At 38.4% G+C, this 21,252-nt stretch overlaps 1 protein-coding gene across 19 annotated transcripts in view; it reads right to left on the minus strand.

The window, feature by feature from the left end:
• SUPT3H (SPT3 homolog, SAGA and STAGA complex component) overlaps positions 1–21,252 on the minus strand; it is a 470,398-nt gene that overhangs the window by 83,455 nt on the left and 365,691 nt on the right. For all 19 annotated transcript variants that reach the window (XM_073335778.1, XM_073335781.1, XM_073335776.1 and 16 more), the window contains 2 exons: positions 5,907–5,982; positions 2,923–3,035 (listed from right to left, as the gene is read on the minus strand). In XM_073335778.1, the coding sequence (XP_073191879.1) occupies positions 2,923–3,035; positions 5,907–5,982 (189 nt within the window). The remainder of the gene's footprint in view (positions 1–2,922; positions 3,036–5,906; positions 5,983–21,252) is intronic.

Raw genomic sequence — 21,252 nt, forward strand, 5'->3', positions numbered from 1 at the left:
GAAGTTCAGGGAACCAAGTGTGTGGACTAGTTGGGTGTTATCAGAACGAGACAGATCTTTCTCAAGACTTGTGGTAGCAGGGGAATGGGCAGAAAGGCATATCTGAGTTGTTCTGACCATGATAACAGGAAAGCTTTGTCCTGGGCATCATGGCCCATACCTGCAATACAAGGGAAGTTTCCTGTTCATTTGGAACATGAAGAGATCCCATTGAGGTGTTCCGCTTGAGTGAATCTCTGAGAGCTGTATATTTCCCACTCATGGTCTGCAGGGAAATACCTGGTAGGTCCGTGGCTTGGATAGTGATGCGTTTTCTGAACATTCCAATGCCTGACTGCTTCCAGGAAGAGGGGCAGGGTTCTTGCTCAACCCTGCTTGTTTATATAAAAGGCCAGAGTGATATCCAACATTATTTGGATATGGAGCGAATACATGACGGACCACTCTCAGTTCCAGCAGGTTGATGTACAGTTTGGTGCAAATGTCCTGTACAGTGTGATAATTCAGTAAGTGTCCCATCCTAGAGTGTCCCATCCCAGAGTATCTGTTATGATGGTGGCAATGGGGATGGCAGTGTTGAACGGGACTCCCACTTGCACTTGTTCCGGGTTCATGTGAGAGAGGCAATGACGTTGGTGGGAACAGTCACTCTGGTGTTCACGTGGTCCTTGTCTGGTAAGTAGAGAGACCAGAGCCAGGCCTATAGGCGGTGCAGAAAAAGTCTGGCGAATGGTATCACATGAGACCATGTGGTCTAGTAGGGAAAGGCATACTTTGACTGTAGTTTTTTTGTTTGCAAGTAACCTGTGTTATCAGATTGTTCACTGATTGAAATCTTTCTGCAGGGAATAAAGATCTTTCTGAAACTGGAGTCCAGTATCACTCTGATAATGTTTTTCATCCTAGTGAGGATCAAAATGGAGTTTTCTTTGTTCATGCAGAAACACCAGTGTTGCTAGAAGATGAAGCAGGAACGAAGTTGCTAACCTGACCTCATGGTAGGAGTGATCTGTTAGGAGCCAGTCAACCAAGTATGGGAAGGCTGTGCAGCCATTGCATCTAATTGGGGGTGCCACCACAAAAAAACGTATGTGAATACCCTGGGTGCTGTTGCTTGTACAAGGGAAGGACACTATATGAAAGTAGGTGTCTTCTATGTCGAGAGCCACAAACCACATTCCCTCCTGTACAGAGGGGATTACTGTTGCTAGTATAACCATCCTGAATTTTGACTTTTGAATAAAGATGTTCATTTGTCAAAGATCCAGACTGGGTCTCCACCCTCATCTTTTTTGGGGACTAACATGTATGGGGAATAAAACCTCCCTTCAAGTTGAGATTGCACTTGTTCTATTGGCCACTGTTGGAGAAGACTAACACGGCTGTTACTCTGAAACCTGTTGGAGAAGAGAATCTGCCTCCTGGCAAAGAATCTCCTTGTGAGAGTGGTCCTTGAAGAACCACCAGGAACGGGGTTTGTGGGAGGGAAGGGAAATAACTTTGAGGGAGTAATCATGGTGGATGATTTCTAGAACCCACATGTCTGTCATGATAGAGTCCCAATTGTGAGCAAAATGTGAGAGAAGACCCCCAAAGTTTGGGGGGGGCAAAGGACAGAATAGAAGTATTTGGCATCCATAAAGATGGGTAATTCTCAATTGAGGCGTCAAAAGTAGCCCTGAGTGGGTGGGTGGCAACGGGTGGGAGGAGGGCATCCAGTTCTCCTCAATTCCCTGTCAGGACTCATCTCTCTGCAAGGAGATGAATGGCTGGCCAGAGTATCTGACTCACCCAAGTCAGAGACCTGCTCTGGCTCTACTGGTGGGGTCGTCAGTACTGGAAAGTGAACACTCCTGCGTTAGGGTTGGAGCAGGGAGGAGTCCTGAGTTACTGAAGTAGATTCATCGTCCGATGTAGCAATGTCTCTCAGAGGACGGGTCTAAGAGGAGAGGGGATGAGACATGAGTGCCCACATGTCCCAGGGTTCAGGGTATACGGGCCGTCAGGACTGATGATTCCGATGCATCCCAAGATCTTGCAGGTGGCTGATCCTTAGAAGAGTGGGCTGGGACTGCCATAGAGTCAGGTCCTGCACTCCTAGATGGAGCCAATGGATGCCAGTCTTTATGTTTAGGAGTCAGAGCTACCAAGAGAACTGATGGATTCTTTTTCTTCTGTGTTTTAACTGCATGCCTGGGGCCTTCAGCAGTTCTGAGCTATTAGGATGTGCGTGTGAAGGTTTGCCCAACCTGGATGGGGTCAGGGAAGGATCTCTTCTCTCAGAAACAGACCTGGATGGGGATCTGTCCTTGCATCTATGACAGTGCCTCTTACTCTTATAGAAGCCCTGAATGATGAGTCCTTGGGTTTAGCAGCTTTCGGCTCTGCTCCCAAGTTCAGGCTTGGAGAGCAATTGCACATATGTGGGCCAACAGACACTGCTTTTCATGAACCTCTGGACTCAGGCACATGTGGAATATGCATAGGGATCAGCAATCAAAGAACCACCTTTCTCATCACCTTTTATAAATTTACTGAGTAATTTGTCTACCTAAAAAGGGTCGACCCCTACCTTTTATTTACAGTTGGGATGACTGAACCCAAGTGAATCGCCAGAACTCACATAGAAAAATGAGTGGTTTCAGTGGCCTCCTAGCTGCCAATCTTTTGCTATAACCATTAGCCAAAAGTGCCACTTACACACCAGAGCAATGAGCACGGAACAGTACAAAAGCTCAGATACTGCAGATTACATGAAAGTTAGAAAGGAATCCAGAGATAGTCCCTTGAAAGGTCAAATACAACTTTGAAGAAATGTTAACACACAGCCTGAAGTGTCTGCTGAGATTAGTTGAAAGATGTTTAAGATTACTAGTTACCTTTGTTCTGTTGTATCACAGTAGATATAGCACATTCCCTTACCTGTGCCACAGTCTCATATGCTAAATATGCCAAAATCTCCATGGCAACTGCATTTGGTTTTATTTCCATACTGCTGCAGTCCAGCCAATCACGAAACTTGGAAGCTTTCTTGGCTGTCAGTTCAAAACAAAGTGAACAGAAGTTAATTTTAACAATAGATCTACATTCTTATTTGCTTAATTCTACATCTGACAGGGTAACAGTCAAAAAGTAAAACTGAACTTGATGTGAAGGGCAAGAAAGAGGCAGTAGAGGGATTCAAAGAGGGGGTTAGAATGAGAGAGTGAGATTAATGGGTAAAGATACTAATTTCACAGGCAGCAATTTGGGTAGCCTATAAGAGAAGGCTATGACAATCATGAAGAAAAGGAGGAGAAAAAGACGCAGTAATCAAGGCAGGAGATTGCAGTACGGACAAATATTTAACTGTGGGGACAGACAGGAAGGGTTGGATTTACAATATATTATGGTGGAAGAAAAAACAGGCTCGCGTCAACCCTTGGATGAATGGCGATAAAGATAGGATAAGATGACTCTGAGGCTCCACCCCTGATTGAGGAGGAAAAGGATGTTATTAACAGCAATGAAGAAAGGTGGAAGTGATTTAGAAGGAAAATTAAGGAGCTCAGTTTTAACTATGTTAGGGTCTTGGAGGATCACAAGCTATCCAGCATGATTCGCTGGGTATGTCTGAAATGCGGTATTAGGCAGAGGGAAATAAAAGGTGCAGCCAAGTAGATCTGTAAATCTTCAACACAGAAATAACGCTTTGATCCCACACACACTCAGGATACCTCAGGAATAAGGCAGAGAAAAAAAGAAGAGATGGGCAGAGACAGAGACCCATGGGGGCTTGCACAAAGAGGGAAGAAGGTGGGAAGGCCAAAGTGATGCTGACGGAATGGCAGGAAAATTAAAAGGAGAATCAGGAAAGGCCAAAGGGAGGATAAAATGTTGTTAAGGAGAGAGTGAACAATGGTGTCAATGACTAGAGAAAGATGAAAGAAACTTGGCCAGGAAGAAGTCCTTAGTGCTTTTGGTGAGAGCTGTTTGTGAAGAGGGCAGAAATCAACTGGAGGGCATCTGGGGTGGGAGAGTAATTTGATATAGAGTTGTAAACTGCCTGTTCAATCAGGCTGGAGGTAAAGGGGAGAAGAGAGATTGGGTGTTCGTTGGAAAGGCAGCTGTTATCAAGGATCATATTTTAGGACAGGGAAACAAGGATATACTGGTTGGCTGAGGAAAAGAAGCCAAAGTAGGAGAATTTGAGGATGAGTAAAAGGGAGGTGGCAGGATCAAAAGCACTGGATCGAATATTTATACATGCCATCTTAGACTGTTTGACATTTGGGGCAGGGAGCTTTTCTTTCAACAGTTTTTAAAATGCCATACAGATTTATGGTGTCATATAACTAAATAATTATAACACTACTGTAACATTGGATGACTTTTCAGGAGCTAATACATGGCTTTACCTTACAGTAATATGGATTTATTATTTTAAACCCACTGCAGTTTTAAAATTCAATTTCTACTACAACTAAGGGAAATATCAAAAAATAGTCTTTTGTCTTAATTTTTAATAAAAGGCCCTGTGCCATTTAGCATATTACTGTATTATCTGGTTTGCTTTATGCTAGGTAATGAAACTGTGAGTATGATTCTCCTCACTAGTTTTACACCAGTAACAACCCATTGAGATCAACTAACAACTTGATTGATATTAAATGTGAGGGGAAAATGAGGCCATGGTTATTCAAAAAGGTAGAAAAATTATCCATCAGATCATTAAGAAAAATAATCATGATCTCCAGTTCATCAACATTGAACGTTATTTTGTAAACTGAAGATTTATATTTGTATTGAGTTCTGATTATAATTTTTAGGTTTAAAAAATGGCATTATCACAAACCTCTCATTAGCTGAAATCACCCCAATCTGAAGTACCATTTACCTAATGATTCACAGATGTGTGATGCCAAATTACAACTGAGCTTTCAAAACATATTGAATTAGGAAAAGAATAAATGCTTACAAAACATGTTTTCCTACATTTGCTGACATTTACACAGAGTGCTATTTTGGATGTGTCATTTATTTGCACTTTATGATACATAAATGAATCACTCATGCACCCAATTCAAATGCCTTGTTATAAAAAACAAGATAAGCGTCTCTCATTTAAAGATATCATTGTATTCAATTTTGTATTGTAGGGTCATGTGCTATTTTGTCATGCTTTTCACTAGCTCTTTCACCTCACTTTCTCTTTGACCTTTGACCTGAAGCCTTAGTCATCACTTAACCGCTTCTGTAATTATGTTTTGCTACATGATCAAGCCCATTAATTTACAACCCATTATAGTTGTGGCCCACAAGCATTTCTAGTAAGCTGGTTTTCAGTGCTAGTAAAGCCCTAATTCTGTCATCATGTTATTAGTGTTGGAATGGCGTGTACTGATGAATTTGGCTGATGTTGAATAAATTCCACAGCAGGAGGTTACGGCTTAAAATAGAAAAGACCCTTTAGTAAGTTCTTTGTATATCTATGGATGCAGAAATAAAAAGGAAAACTTGATACCAATAGTTAATTTTCGATACCTTCAGAAGTAATCACAACATTGAGGGTGTACTTCATTTATCAGCTGTGTATAACCATACCACGGTAAGCTGCATACAAACATGGTTGTTTAATACATAAACTGCTTAAAAGTTTTATCTATTTATGGATTTTATATTTGCACTCAGCACCAGAGTATTTGTGAAATCTGGGAAATATAAAAATAAATAAAATAGTCTGCCTGATCTCAATAGAGTGTAATAAATTAGCATTACTTAGCAGTTCTGAGGACAGAGAACCTAACATACTCTTTCATGCATTAAATAAATACATTTCCCAGAAATGTATCAATTAGGTTCTACAGTGTACATAAAATAACTGCACATCTAAATACTGTGCAGGAGTTATATGTGATAGTACTTACAAAAACTTAACTGACGACTTTCACAAAATTCTGCATACTGGGCTGAGTCCATCATTCGTGTTTGTCTTTCTGCTCTCTGAAAAACAACGGGTAGATTTAAATAATGCACTTTATTCAAACAAGAACCACATACTGCAAAATAAATGCCACCCACAAAATTCTTGCAGGCATAACTCTGAAGTTAACCCAAAAATTAAATGTTTTTTTAACAGAATAAAATGCACAAAAATAACACACGGTTGGGTTATTTCTCATGGGTAATATTTGCCAATGGTAAGATTCAGAATTTTGATTCCAGAAGTTTGCTTATATATGTTCCTTATGCAGCACAACAGTTAGGGCTCAAGCCTGCAAGGTGCTGAGTACTCTGGCCCTGATCCAGGAAAACACTTAAATACACATTTAAATTTAAGTCCGTGAGTAGTCCCACTGTGTGCTTAATGTTAAGCACATACTTGTGTTTTCCTGAGTCAAGGCCAAAGGGCTCAGCATCTTGCATAACGGAGGCTATGACTACACTAGAGAGGTTATAGCAGCGCAGTTGCACCGATGCAGCTTCTCTGTTGTAACTTCTCAGTATAGCTGTTCTTAGCCGATGGGAAAGAACTCTCCTATCGACTTAATTAATCCATCCCCCGCGAGTGGTGGTAGCTATGTTGGCAGGAGAATCTGTCCTGTCCACATAGCACTGTCCACATAGGTCAGTGTAACTTATGTCAGTCGGCGGATGGTTTATTCACATGCCTGAGTGACAAAAGTTATACCAACATAAGTGATAGTGTAGACATAGCCTGAGCCCTAAATCTTTTTGAAATAGACACTAATGATATTGTAGCGAATGGAAGACTGGCACCACTGTGGGGATGCACCAGGTCAGCAGGAGAGCAATAGAGGCGAACTTTGCACCACACCAACTTGGTACATGCAGGAGCACTGGGATGGTGATTGCTGGCATTTTAACAATAACATTTGCCTTCATTTTTATTCTTCAGAAAGCGAAGGCAGCTAGGAGAGGAAGAAAGTGAAAATTAAACAGGGTAATTAAATCCATTTGAGAAAAAACATTCTGTTGGATAGTTTTAATTGTATTTCCTACAGATATAGTTAAATGTAAAATAAATTCTTATATAACACAGTGCCTCAAAACAGGCAAAGTATTCAAACTGTACATGTCTATATATAGCAACCCCTCCAAATATTTGCAACACCATATTTAGGCCAAGATTCAACCACGCATTTATGTTTACATTTAATTTTAAGGATGTGCTTGAGTTCCATTGACTTCAATGGAGCAATGCTGATTTACACTAGCTGAGGATCTATCCCATATAGTAGACTTTACACCCTTGTGACAGTCTATACTGTTATGTTCACCACTTTTACAAGACTATAATAAATTATGTACAAGTATGCCCTGTGAGGTATCATTTGAAAAGTAATAATCTGCTGAATATCATTATCCTCTTGGAATTTGTGTAGCAATACTATATGTGAAGTTTTGAAATTCTACTGTATGATTGTTACTGAAATATGCTGTAATTTCAGGTAACACCCACAAACAAGTTTTTCAGAAACAAAGATACACTGGCCCCAGCCAGGTGTTAAAGAGCTGTCACCAGCTTAAGCGGCCATTCTCCAACAGGGGGAAAGGTGTATACAAATTTACATTTCAACACAGGGATCGGTCAGACTTCACATCCACAAGAGAATACTTGTCACCAGCACCCCAGCTGCGGGTAATCCTCAAAAAGCGGATGGTGGAACAAGAATGAGAAACAGTGGCCTCCAATTTACCTCTCTCCTCCTTCATCTCTGCTTATGACATCAATGCATTTCAAAGAACTGGACTAGGGAGAAGGGTTCTAGGCTGAAAGGAGACTCAACCTGTGACATTTACTGATTTTAAGTTCACCTAGCTTTTAAGTTGGGTATTAGCTTGCATTTTATCCTTTTAGTGTATTTTGTAACCAATCCTGACTTTTATGCATCATCACTTGTAATCCCTTAAAATCTGTCTTTCTGTAGTTAATAAACTTATCTTATTGCTTTATCTTAACCAGTGTATTTGGATTAGGATGTGTAAGAAACTCCATTTGGGATAACAAGGCTGATGCATTATTATTTTCCTTTGATGAAATGACAGACTTCATATGACCTTATACTGCTAAAAAGTGTATTGAGCAGTACAAGACGCACATTTCTGTGGAGACAAGGCTGGGACTTAGAATTTGTGGGTGTTGCTCTGGATGTAGTTCATGAGTGACTGTTCAGAGTGCTCATGTAATTTAGCTGGGAGCGAATTTGCATGGTGAAGGCTGTGTGAGCAGGCCAGAAGCAGATGTTCTGACACCAAAGCAGTGTAAAAAGTGCCCCAGGCTAAGAGATTAAGGGGACACAACTGTTCATTGGTCCAAATTGTCACACCCTTCATAAACTGGAGGCAGGCAGAGACGATACTAAATGATTGTCCTTTTCAGTAGCAGAAAGCAGTTCACTCAAATTTCTCAAACAAGAAAAGTATGTTATCTTAATCTTAGAGAAAGGAGTATCACCTCCTTCCAAACTCTAATTTAATGAATAAAGGAAAACCATTCAAGCTAACAAAGGCAAAATTTTGGCACCAACAGTACAGTGTTAGAATAGGAGTGGCCAATTGCACCGCAATCCATAAATTTACACTCAGTGCATATAGCCAGAGTTAACATATACAATTACAAGCCAAGAAGCGATACATGTGGTAAATCTTGACTTTAGTAAATTTTTTGATATGGTCTTGCATGACCTTCTCATAAACAAATTAGTGAAATATAGTCTACATGGAGCTCCTATAAGGTGAGTGCATAACTGGTTGGAAAACCACTCCCAGAGAATAGTTATCAGTGGTTCACAGTCAAGCTGGAAGGGCATAATGAGTGGGATCCTGCAAGGATCAGTCCTGGGTCAAGTTCAGTTCAATATCTTCATCAATGATTTAGATAATGGCATAGAGAGTACACTTCTAAAGTTGGCAGATGATACCAAGCTGGGAGGGGTTGCAAGTGCTTTGGAGGATAGGATTAAAATTCAAAATGATCTGGAAAAACTGGAGAAACGGTCTGAAGTAAAGAGGATGAAATTCAATAAGGACAAATGCAAAGCACTCCACTTAGGAAGGAACAATTCATTGCACACATATAAAATGGGAAATGACTGCCTAGGCAGGAGTACTGTGAAAAGAGATTTAGGGGGATATAGTGAATCACAAGCTAAATATGAGTCAACATTGAAACACAGTTGCAAAAAAAGCAAACATAATTCTGAGATGTATTAGCAGTGGTATAGTAAGCAAGACACGAGAAGTAATTCTTCTACTCTACTCCACACTGATAAGGCCTCAACTGGAGTACTGCTTCCAGTTTGGGTGCCACATTTCAGGAAAATTGTGGACAAATTGGAAAAAGTCCAGAAGGCAGCAACAAAAAAGATTAAAGTTCTAGAAAACATGACATATGAGAAAAAATTGAAAAAAAAATGAGTTTGTTTAGTCTGGAGAGGAGAAGACTGAGGGGGGACATGATAACAGTTTTCAAGAACATAAAAGATTGTTACACGGAGAAGGGTGAAAAAATGTTCTCGTTAACCTCCGAGGATAGGATAAGAAGCAATGGGCTTAAATTGCAACAAGGGAGGTTTAGGTTGGCCACTAGGAAAAACTTCTTGTCAGGGTACTGAAGCACTGGAACAAACTGCCTAGGAAGGTTGTGGAATCTCAGTCTTTGGGGGTTTTAAAGAATAGTTTAAATCAGCAGTTCTCAAACAGTGGGTCATGAGTTCATTTTAATGGGGTTGCCAGGGCTGGCATTAGATTCAGTGGGGCCCAGGGCAGAAAGCTGAAGCCTGAGCTCAGCCTCCTATGCGGGCTGAATCCAAAGCTTGAGTAACTTAGCTTTGCAGGGCCCCCTGTGGTGTGGGGTCCCAGGCAATTGTTTTGCTTGCCGCCCTGTAACACCAGCTCTGTGCACCACTTCTTTTCTCAGCCACTTGCCTATCAGAACTGTCTGAAATGATTACCTAGCAACTGACTGAGCATGTTGTGGTTGAAGCCAGTTTGAAAAGTTGCTGTAGAAATAATTGTAGCAATGGACCATTTTCTGAAGAAAACTGGATGAAAGTGGGGTAATGAAGGGGAGTTGATTGCCACTCGCAGCAAAAGAAGGATCCTAATAGCAGTAAAATCCAAGAAACCACAAATATGATTCAAAACATTTGGAATATGGATTTACATGGACTGGTTTTGAGGAGGACCCATGGCCACAGTGTTTGGTGTGTAGCGAAGTTCTGGCAAAGGATAGCTTAAGACCTTCAAAAATATTGCGGCACTCAGACGCAGCACAGTTCTCTTTAAACAAAACCGATTAATTTTTTTCAGCAAAAGCTGAGAGTGCTAAGGGCCAGAAAACAGTACTGAGAACAGCAGCTATAGCAAATGAGAAAACCCCAGAGAAATCTTCTGATGTGTCATATTGGATAACTAAAACCGGGAAACCGCACACTATTGGAGAAAGTTTTTTTCTGGCACGTACGAAGAAAATGGTTTTGATTATGTTGGGGCAAGATGCAGTGACTCAACTTGATTCGATTCCCCTGTCTAATGACACTATTGCCAGGCATATTCACAGTATGGCAAATGACATGACTGAACAAGTGATTGCCAAAATCAAGTGAAGTCCTTTTGTTTCCCGTTCTTCTTGATAAAACGAGGAACGTCTCAGGTGCTGCTCAGATGCTGACATACATAAAATTTGAGAATGACAAAAAACTCGAAGAGGAATTTCTGTTCTGTCGGTCATTACCACAGGATGCTACAGGGGAACAGCTCTTTGCACTTTTGGATATTTTTGTCTCAGATTCTGGCTTGTAATAGCAGCGCTGTGTAGGAATTTGCTGTGATGGTGCTCATGCAACGACTGGAAAAAAACAGCGCGCTAGTCACCCAGGTGCAGGCTGTTGCACCACAAGCATATTAAACTCACTGTATTACACACAGGCAAGCCCTAGTTGCAAAAAAAAAAAAAAAAAAAAAAAAAGTCCACCTGTTCTAAAACAAGTTCTCAATGATGCTGTTTGCACAGTCAACATCTTCAAGAGTAGCTCAACAAGTGTACGTCTGTGTGGAGTTTTGTGGACATGTTCAACATTAGTCATTACATTTAATATTTTAGTCACCAAAATGTTTAGAAAAATATCCAGGTGTTCTCCCCCTCTTCATAATTCAGTCACACTGACTTGTAGTGACGCTTTAGTGTTAATGTCTAATGCCTCATATTTATTCTCTTTTGTGAGACCTAACTGCAAGGACAGATGTTGTATTTCATTATTTTACGTTCTCAGTTCCTTTTCTGCGAACCATACATTCCTCCACCTCCTCTGTTCTGCTTGCCTGGGTTTACATTCTGCAGCAATTGCTGTTTGAGATTTGTCAAATTTTTCATTGAACTTTTTCCACCTTTGCCAGAAAGCAGGACTGCAGGCAATGGAAGAATTCTTTTCTACAGTCTCCTCTGAATACAACAGAGCTTTTGTTACAGATTCTAATTTAACAGAAAACAGTTCTGATGACCGTATTTACCTTTGGTCTTCAACATTTTGATAAACAATAAAGCTTTACACATGTGTTCATTTAGTCCAGGATGGAGAGCTGAAGACTTTGCTACAAAATTTCTTTCCAGTTCTGCTCCTCCTCCCCACCAATGCATAAGCATAATTGTATTATTATTTCTTATTCTCTAAAGAAAAATTATCTTAACAAGTGCCTCAGCTCCATACCTCTTCTAGTGATACTATAACAGTGATCTGTTCTGGAGGCCACCTTGCCACTTAGATGTTGAGTCATACGTTTCAAGGTCAGAAGGGACCATTATGATAATCTAGTCTGAGATGTGCAACATAGGCCACAGAATTTCACCAAAATTTCACCATTCTAGCATCAATCCCATAACTTCTGGTTGAGTGACATCATTTCTTTTAGAAAAACATCTAATCTTCATTTAAAGATTTCTAGTAATGGAGAATCTGTCCCATCCTAATTAATTAATTACCCTATTTAAAAAAGAAATTCACCTTTTATCTAGTCTGAACTAGTCTAGCTTCAGCTCCCTGCTATGGGATCCTGTTATGACTTGTTTTGCCACAATAACAAGCTGTCTCTCATCAGACATCTTCTTACGTAACCTCTTAACCATCTTAAATGGACTGAGCTTCTTTAGTTTCCTGCTGAAAGGCAGGTTTTTCCAGACCTCAGTTCATGGATACTATATGCTATAGAAGGGACTCATTCTTCTTAAAATATCAGTCTAAACAGGAGTTTGTGTATCAGAAGTACTCCCTAGGACTGCATGTACAATATTTAGGGGGAGACTTTCAAAAGGGCCTAAGGTGTTTCAGTGGCACTCATACTCCTAAATAGGATTTGTGCTCCTAAATCCATTAGACAATTTTGAAAATCTCGTGTGAAAATAAACAGTAGTTTCTTCTGAAAATTTTACATTTGTACATCCCTTAGTGTGAACTAACAGTAATTCTCCATTAGCTTCTGTATACCTAAGAGTTCAAATGGTTTCAGACTTTATTTACTTTTATTTGATCTATTTATGGGTGATGCAGGTCAAATCATGCACCAAGACCATGCACTCATTCAACGCAGGACAATCATAGTGAATCTTGAACATGTAGTAAACGGACAACCCTCGCAATGTAGTCCAGAGGAAGGATGGCAACAAAGAACTATTATTCAGGCACCAAGAGGTAAATTAGTATCTTCATATGAATAACTGTTGACAGCATCCTTGTGTACATAGGGAAATAGCTAGATAAGGAAAAACAGATGTATATGAGAGGTTACAATTGGAGGGGAAAAAATTCCTGTCTCCCCCACTAAACTCAAAGAAAAAAGAAATCTAGCATAATCACATCACCCTGGGGGTATACAAGAGTGACACTTTAACACACAATCACAGACCTTATGTCCAACATCATCTAGCATCCCACAGTTCCTGTAACATACAGCATCATAACCACAAGTACTGTACCAGCCTCACAAACTGAACCTTAGAGCAGTTACATTAAATTAAATGGGACAGCAATGACTAAGGGTAATCAAACAACAGACAAATTGCTGATACATCACAATCTATGCACTGACTCAGGAATTTTCTAACTAAGGAATACAGTGCACCAGAGGGGAAGTCTCTTTCACTTTCTTCCAAGGGACAGGCAGCAAATAACTCCAACAAAACTAAAAACATCTTCTTGCTCCAGTATAAAAATTAGGGCTGTCAAGTGATTAAAAAAAAAAAAATTAATCGTAATTAAGCACACTGTTAAACAATAATAGAATACCATTTATTTAAATATTTTGGATGTTTTCCACATTTTCAAATATACTGATTTGAATTACAACACAGAATACAAAGTGTACAGTGCTCACTTAATATTTATGTTTGATTACATGTATTTGCACTGTAATAATACAAAAGAAATAGTATTTTTCAATTCACCTAATATGGGTACTGTAGTGCAATCTCTTTACCATGAAAGTTGAAATTACAAATGTAGAATTATGTACAAAAAACTTGCATTCAAAAATAAAACAATGTAAAATTTTAGAGCCCGCAAGTCCGCTCAGTCCTACTTCTTGTTCAGCCAATCGCTCAGACAAACAAGTTTGTTTACATTTGCAGGTGATAATGCTACCCGCCTCTTGTTTACAATGTCTTGTTCTCATGGCACTGTTGTAACCGGCGTCGCAAGATATTTACATGCCAAATGCTCTAAAGATTCACTCCTTCATGCTTCAACCACCGTTCCAGAAGACAACCTTGATTGTTATCAAGGTTGTGCTTGATAACAATCCAAAGCAGTGCAGACTGATGCATGTTTGTTTTCGTTTTCTGAGTCAGATGCCACCAGCAGAAGGTTGATTTTCTTTTTTGGTGGTTCGGGTTCTGTAGTTTCCACATTGGAGCGTTGCTCTTTTAAGACTTGTGAAAGCATGCTCCACACCTCATACCTCTCAGATTCTGGAAGGCACTTCAGATTCTTAAACCTTGGGTCGAGTGCCGTAGCTATCTTTAGAAATCTCCCATCAGTACCTTCTTTGCGTTTTGTCAAATCTGCAGTGAAAGTGTTCTTAAAATGAACAATGTGCTGGGTCATCATCTGAGATGGCTATAACAGGAAATATATGGTAGAAGATGGGTAAAACAGAGCAGGGTATACAATTCTCTCCCAAGGCATTCAGTAAGAAATTTAAGTAATGCTTATTTTTTTAATGAGCATCATCAGCATAGAAGCATGTCCCCTGGAATGGTGGCCAAAGCATGAAGGAGCATACGAATGTTTAGCAAATCTGCCACATAAATACCTTGCGATGCCGGCTACAAAAGTGCCACACAAATGCCCGTTCTCACTGTAAATAAGAAGAGGGCAGCATTATCTCCTTTAAATGTAAACAAACTTGCTTGTCTTAGCAATTGGCTGAACAAGTAGGACTGTATGGACTTGTAGGCTCTGAAATTTTACATTGTTTTGTTTTTGAGTGCAGTCATGTAACAAAAAAAATATATATACATTTGTAAGTTGCACTTTCATGACCAAGAGATTGTACTACAGTACTTGTATGAGGTGAATTGAAAATACCATTTCTTTTGTTTATCATTTTTACAGTTCAAATATTTGTAAGCAAAAATAATATATACTTTGATTTCAATTACAACACAGAATACTATATATATGAAAATGTACAAAAACATCCAAAAATTTTAATAAATTTCAATTGGTATTCTATTATTTAACAGTGCAATTAAAACTGTGATTAATCGGGATTCATTTTTTTTAGTTAATTGCGTGAGTTAACTGTGATTAAATCGACAGCCCTAATAAAAATTTGCTTGCTGTGGGACTTACTTGAAGTGTGAAAGCTATAAAACCCTAGGGATATGCTAGCTACAATTGCAGGTTGATGTATTTTGTTTCCTCCTGGAACCCAGATACAATGAATGACACAGGTGACACTTTCTTAATGCTTTATCTGAAGAAAAAAAACCTTCTTGATATAGTTCCAGTTCGCTTTGCAGTGGGGTATTAGTCTTTCTAAGCAGTTAAGAAACTGAATTAAGTGGCATACAGCACAGTTAAAACATTCTGCACGCTTCCCTTGGGACATGCTGAAGGATGCAGCAGGTAGGAGCTGGAACTGTAACTGTATGCTTAGTCTTCCAAAACTGTGTTGCATTGTATCTTACTTTCAGCAAGAAGAACTAAAAAGGAAGACCGGAAAAAAAGAAAAAAAAAAGTGGGGAGGGGTAAAGCATTACCTGTTGTCGCCTACCACCTCAGATGAAAAATAATTTTATTTTGATTTCATTTTAAGTTTTCACAGTTAACACATACATCTTTTTGTGTGTGAAGGCAAAAGGCCAAATGTTAACTTACCTACCGACTATTTAGTGTTTGGAGGAAACGTACCAAGTAGCTGCTACAGTGGAACATCTGAAAAATGTACATTCCCTGTCTGCCCCCACCCACCCACAATGTTTGGCAACAATCATGATGAAATTGCTGGCTTCACAAACTACTTGCATATTCATATTGTGCCAGGAGTTCCTGTTTCTAAAGGCCTCTTCATTGTGTAGCTATCTTAGCTTCAAAGGAGCTAGGAGTGTATTCAGGAGAAAAAAGCATTCCCCTGAATTAGCTGGAATTGCTATGAAGTAAAAGGAGAGTTTAAAAGAACAAATGCATCATGGCCTCAGACACTGGTGTCTGGAAACATGTACCATTTGCCAGTAATATTCTATATTCCTAAGAGAGTGGTTTTCCTTTAGGATGCTAGAACAGTGCAGTGACACCTACTGTACTTGTCAGTTCTTGGATAACAGATCTGAATGGCTCAGCTTTGAATGCGAAAAAAAAAAATGGTGTTCACTAGAAAAAAAAAGAGATACTGTAAGGTAGCTCAATAGCATAGAGTTAGCAGAAATATGTTGAAAATACATTTTAAATCCTATATGTCTTCAAACTGTTAGCTGAGGATTTTCATTATTTAAATTTCAAAGAAAAAATGGATTTGCTCTTCTTAAAACCACTTTTAATGTAAGTAGTAAGCAAAGAAAAAGGGGTATTAAGGAGTAAGCCTTCTTAAAGGTTAAACAGTCTCAGGCTTTTATATGGAAAATAACAATCTCACTTTGGGATAGATTGATGGATGTTGTGATAAAACTTACTGCAGGTTTGGCCATAAAGTACAAAATACACAGGCAATTCTTTGTTATCTTTCTTACCCTTGCCTTATAAAACATACTGTAAATTCTGTGCTATCCATCAGTTTGAGTAAGTCCATAAAACAAACTTGAGACCTTTGATGTCATGCAGTTTTGGTGTGGCTTACTTGTAGGGTTAGTTTACATATGTGTTTTGCCCTAATATCTACACTTATTAGAGTAACATCTAGACTGAGGCACTTTCCGGTATACTGAGACAATCCTAATTTTAATGAATTTGTACAGTCACAGTCTAATCAAACTTTACTTTTCAGTTTACAAACATGAATTTTCAACAAAATAAAACTGATTTACAGAATTAAAATTTTTAAAGGGCTGATTTTCAGAGGAGCTGAAAGGAAGAATCAGACACTTAAAATGCATATATTATTGTGAAAGACCAGAAATCCTCACAATATAGAGTATGAGATTTTATATCAAGAAAGAAACTATTATGTAGAATACTGTGACAACTAAGCATGTGGACTCTGAGCAACATGAAGAAGATAGATTGGAAAGGGCAGGGTTTTGTCTTGTTCCCACTTGTAGAATTGGTTGTGAAGCCCGGGTATTTGGAGTCTGTGAAGTTCCTTAAGAAAGAAGTCGCTGTCTGTGTGAATGTCATGATGTGTGTGTCCCTAAACTTTATCTGATATGAGTCATGGTTGAGTGTTGAATCTGTAACTCTTTGTGAGTTACCACAGGATACTTTGAGTACAGTATCTGCATTTTCTTTATAGAGAGAGACTTCTGTGTAAGACAAAGTAAAAAGATTAGGGCTGTTCAGCGTAAAGAAAATTTGATTAAGGGGGGTCTATGACAGAAGTCTATAAAATCATGAATTGTGTGGAAAAAATGATTTGTGAGATGTTAGTTACCATTTCCCACAATACAAAACCCAGAGGCCACCCAATAAAATTAATAGACAGAAGATTTAATACATAAATGAGGAAGTAATTTTTCACACAACACACAATTAGTGTGTGAAACTCACTGCCACGGGATGTTGTCGCCTCTTCGTTCCCACTCCAATGCACCAATCAGTGTAGTTAAGTTAATATGGAAATTACCTGCACCAGGTATAGGGCAGCTCACTTCCCTTTTGGGACAAAAGGGAAGCAGGGATCCAAGGGTGTCTCTTTGAGAAGCAATTTAGCTCCTGCTCTGCTCCTGTGACAGCGCAACTGTGCTGTCCCTTAGTCAGGGTTTGAGGTAACTCCATGATCTAGTTCAAGATGTTTAAAATGTATTCTAACTAGAGCTCTGCAAATGACAGATTTTTGGTTCACTGGCAATTCTGAAAAAAACTTTTAAAAACTGTTTTGGGTTGAATAGAAAATGAAATGTTTTGAAATTTTCAGGAAATTTAAAAGTAAAAAAATATAAATAGCAGTCAAACAAAAGGTTTTCTTTTGAGTATTTTTAAAACATTAAAAAAATTAAAGAAAATTTCTAAACAAAAAGTCATTTTGAATTGAAAAATCAAAACATTTCATATTGAAAACACTGAAACAAAATATTTTGATTTTTCACATTTTTTTTTACTTTATTTTAGTTTGTTTTTCCTACCAAATCGATCTGGCAAAATCAACGTGAATTTCTGAAATGTTTCTGTGTCACCAAATCTGCACTTTTTACTGAAAAATAGTTTCAGTTAAAAATTGTCAACCAGCTTTAATTTTACCAACGTTTATGGGGAAAGAGATATTGCCAGGCAAAGTTCAGATAATGTGAAAAGTTTTGAGGGAATTTTAAAGTAATAAAGAAAATCACAGTGCAGAAACAATCCTGTAAGTAACAAAAAGTACTTCCCCTACAAGTATAATCTCAATGTTCAAAGAATATACAACACTGCTCTTATGTTACATGCTCATTGTTCCTTTAATACTAGGTTTTCCTTGTATACATATATAATCTCTAAATACTGAATTTATTTGAACATAGGTCCGTATCAGATTCAAATGTCCTTGTCTAAATTTATTACTGCTGGTGTGAAACATGGAGCTGGAACCTGTAAATGAAACATTTCCTGTTCATGGGATACCTTTGATTTCCCTTGGAAAATATTTTTCTCTGTTCCTAAATATATCTCAATGTGTGTTCTAAATCATGTGTTAAATTTATGACTAATTTCTACCAGTGTTTTCCAAAAGCTATTAAATATTGGATAAACCTTGCTAGCAAACAACATAAAAAATTACGTGGGGCTTATTACCAGACTAATACATCAAGAAGACCTACCTTCTTTTACTTTTCTGATTGAGGATGCTGTAACCTTTTTCTGTGGTTTCCAATTGGCCGTATATCAAAAACTCTACATACCAGGTTAATATGCAAGAGACCTTTATGTTTGCTGAGTAGCATTCTTCTTAAAACTTCTTCTAGTTTTACATCAATTTCCAGATCAGATGAACATAAACAGCTTTAAAATCTGACCCGTAAAAGTATGGCTACAGTTAAATCTTTTGGTCATTTAGGGTAAACTTCAAAGCATTGCCTGGGAGATGCACACAGCACACAAAAGCTCTTTTCTGCATAATGTGGTTTTCTATATTATCTTCCACACAGGGGCAAAAACTGTCCGTGTACTCTTGCTGTTTAACATTAACACAACAACTGCAGAGACAGACTCTGTAAGAAACTGAACTGAAAACCTGATTAAACTTGGAGACATTTAACACACATTTCTTTTTGACTGCACAATGAAAGACGTATCTAAAATAATATCATTTAAGGGCTGAAGTTTGTTAATAAGCCATGCCGTATTTCATTTTGCTCATGCAAACCTGAGTCTATGCAAAGATGTAATGTAAATTACATTGGGTGATGCCCAGGGGTTCTTTCTGGAATCATCCAGCTTCCCTCGATTATTATTGTTTTCCTTCTATCATTTCCAGAAGTTGTTTTAGATCCCAATTTTGGGTAGATTCCCTTGCTTCCAGGATAAATAATTTAGCACTCTAGAGAGCAGGTAGATCTTTGAAGACTTGTCTCAAACAAAATAGTAATTCCAAAAAAATAATGGTAAAATATGTGTGTTCAAAGTCAACGAATTCAAACCACACAAATCTATATAATTGATTGTGAGTATTATACCAATAACTGCAATTTTAGAAGGTAATTTTTAAAAGGTGAGGTTTGGGAAATTTTTTTCCATCTAAATGAAGTGGGGTTAAAGTCACAACAGTAACTAATACTGACAACTGCTATCACACTTATTTGCTCACAATGAGCCACATTCAAACCAGTGTAAATGAGTGCAATTCCACTGATTTAATGAATCTTAAGTCTGAATTGGGTTGTATGATTAAGATGAAATCCTGGTTTCACTAAAGTCAGTAGCAAAACTTCCATTAACTTTTGTAAAGACAGTATTTCATTCTGTGTGTCTTGCACATTTTTAATTTGGTGAAAGAACTAAGATTTTTTTAAAAACCTATGTTTCAGCAGTGCAGATCCAAGCTAGCTTCAGAACAACAATCTGCATTCTATTCTGCCTCGTGCATTATTATCACAAATGTCACCTATCTTCAGGCTTTGTGTTTAGTTGATGTAGTCACATATAGTGTAGGAAGAAAGCATCATGAGTTTTGGATACCCATCTGAATGTACAGTTCTCATAGACAGAGAAATCCCTTTTTAAAAACACGATAGGAGAGTCACTCAATGAGGCCAGTTTTACAGAACATAACCACACTAAGTTTCTTGCACCAACACCAATATCTTAGGAACAAATTCTGTCCTTAGATGCATGCACTTGGCATGTGTAGTCACCAGGAGCTGTGCACGTGTGTCTCAGTACAATTTAACTAAAACGAGCTGCCTGCTGTTTTTACTTTAACATCTGAGATAAGTCAAGCTGTTTTTCCATATAAAGGCACAGTGAAGAATTTGAAGACTTATTATTCATGAACAAATCTGCATTCAAAATTAGCACAATGAAACAGTCAAAAAATTCTGAAAGAAGAATAGTTTTCTTTTCAAAAACAATATGTAACAAAATATATTCAAAGAGACAGGTTGGATGAAAATATAAATAATATTATAGGAGCACTGTAAGTATCAATGGCAATAACATGTCAGAGCATACGGAAGTTTTGAAAGACTGTATTATAGGAAAAACCTTCTTGCAATTGGGTGTCATCTGAATTCAGACTATAAAATACTCTTAAGGTTGTCGTCTCAAGTGAATGTTCCTAATCATTTCAAAAGATGGAGGTTTTTTATTAAGATTGTGATGAATTGTTTTCATGTGTCACAAGCAAGCATGTTCATCAACAGAAATCTGCCACACAGAAGTCTTAGTTAACAAAGACAAGCATAATAAAATATATCTCTAGCTATGCCAAGTTTCACTCACTAGGAACAAAAACAAGAGAAACAAGGTGAAAGGTTACAAAACAATTTCAGCCAGCCACTTTTCAGGAAAGATCCAAACTAAGTATCTCTTTAAGCGGCGGCCAGCACATCCCTCAGCCAGCGCCGCTTCCCGCAGCCCCCATTGGCCTGGAACGGTGAACTGGGGCCAGTGGGAGCTGCGATCAGCCAAACCTGCGGATGCTGCAGGTAAACAAACCGTCCTGGCCTGCCAGCGGATTTCCCTGATGAGCCACGTGCCAAAGGTTGCTGATCCCTGATCTAGTATATACATTTGTAAAAGATGACATTTTATATAGAGGTGTTATAGATTTGTTTTCTCTCTTCTCTGGCATACGGCTGGATGTTTTGTATATTAAGATGCACCAGCCCAAAAAAGTCTTGAAGTCACTGTTTCTGTAGGAACCAGTAGTGATTGAAAAAGAATACGTAGTGGTATCCAAGAATGCATTCTTATCTTGATACAGAAAGTGTGTGTACGGATATTCTTGTTAGGATTCAATTTATGGAATTTAGGCCACTGTGTCAAATATCATGGTTAGACTTTTTAAACCACTGCTAAGATTCGTAAAGCAAGATAAAGATAATCAAATCACATGCTTCAAGGAGCAAGCTAATCACCAGTAGTGTTAGAAGGAAAAGTAAACATTTAGAACATTAAATGGTTGTGC

Source organism: Lepidochelys kempii, chromosome 3 (assembly GCF_965140265.1).
Source record: "Lepidochelys kempii isolate rLepKem1 chromosome 3, rLepKem1.hap2, whole genome shotgun sequence".
Classification (NCBI taxonomy): Eukaryota; Metazoa; Chordata; order Testudines; family Cheloniidae; genus Lepidochelys; species Lepidochelys kempii.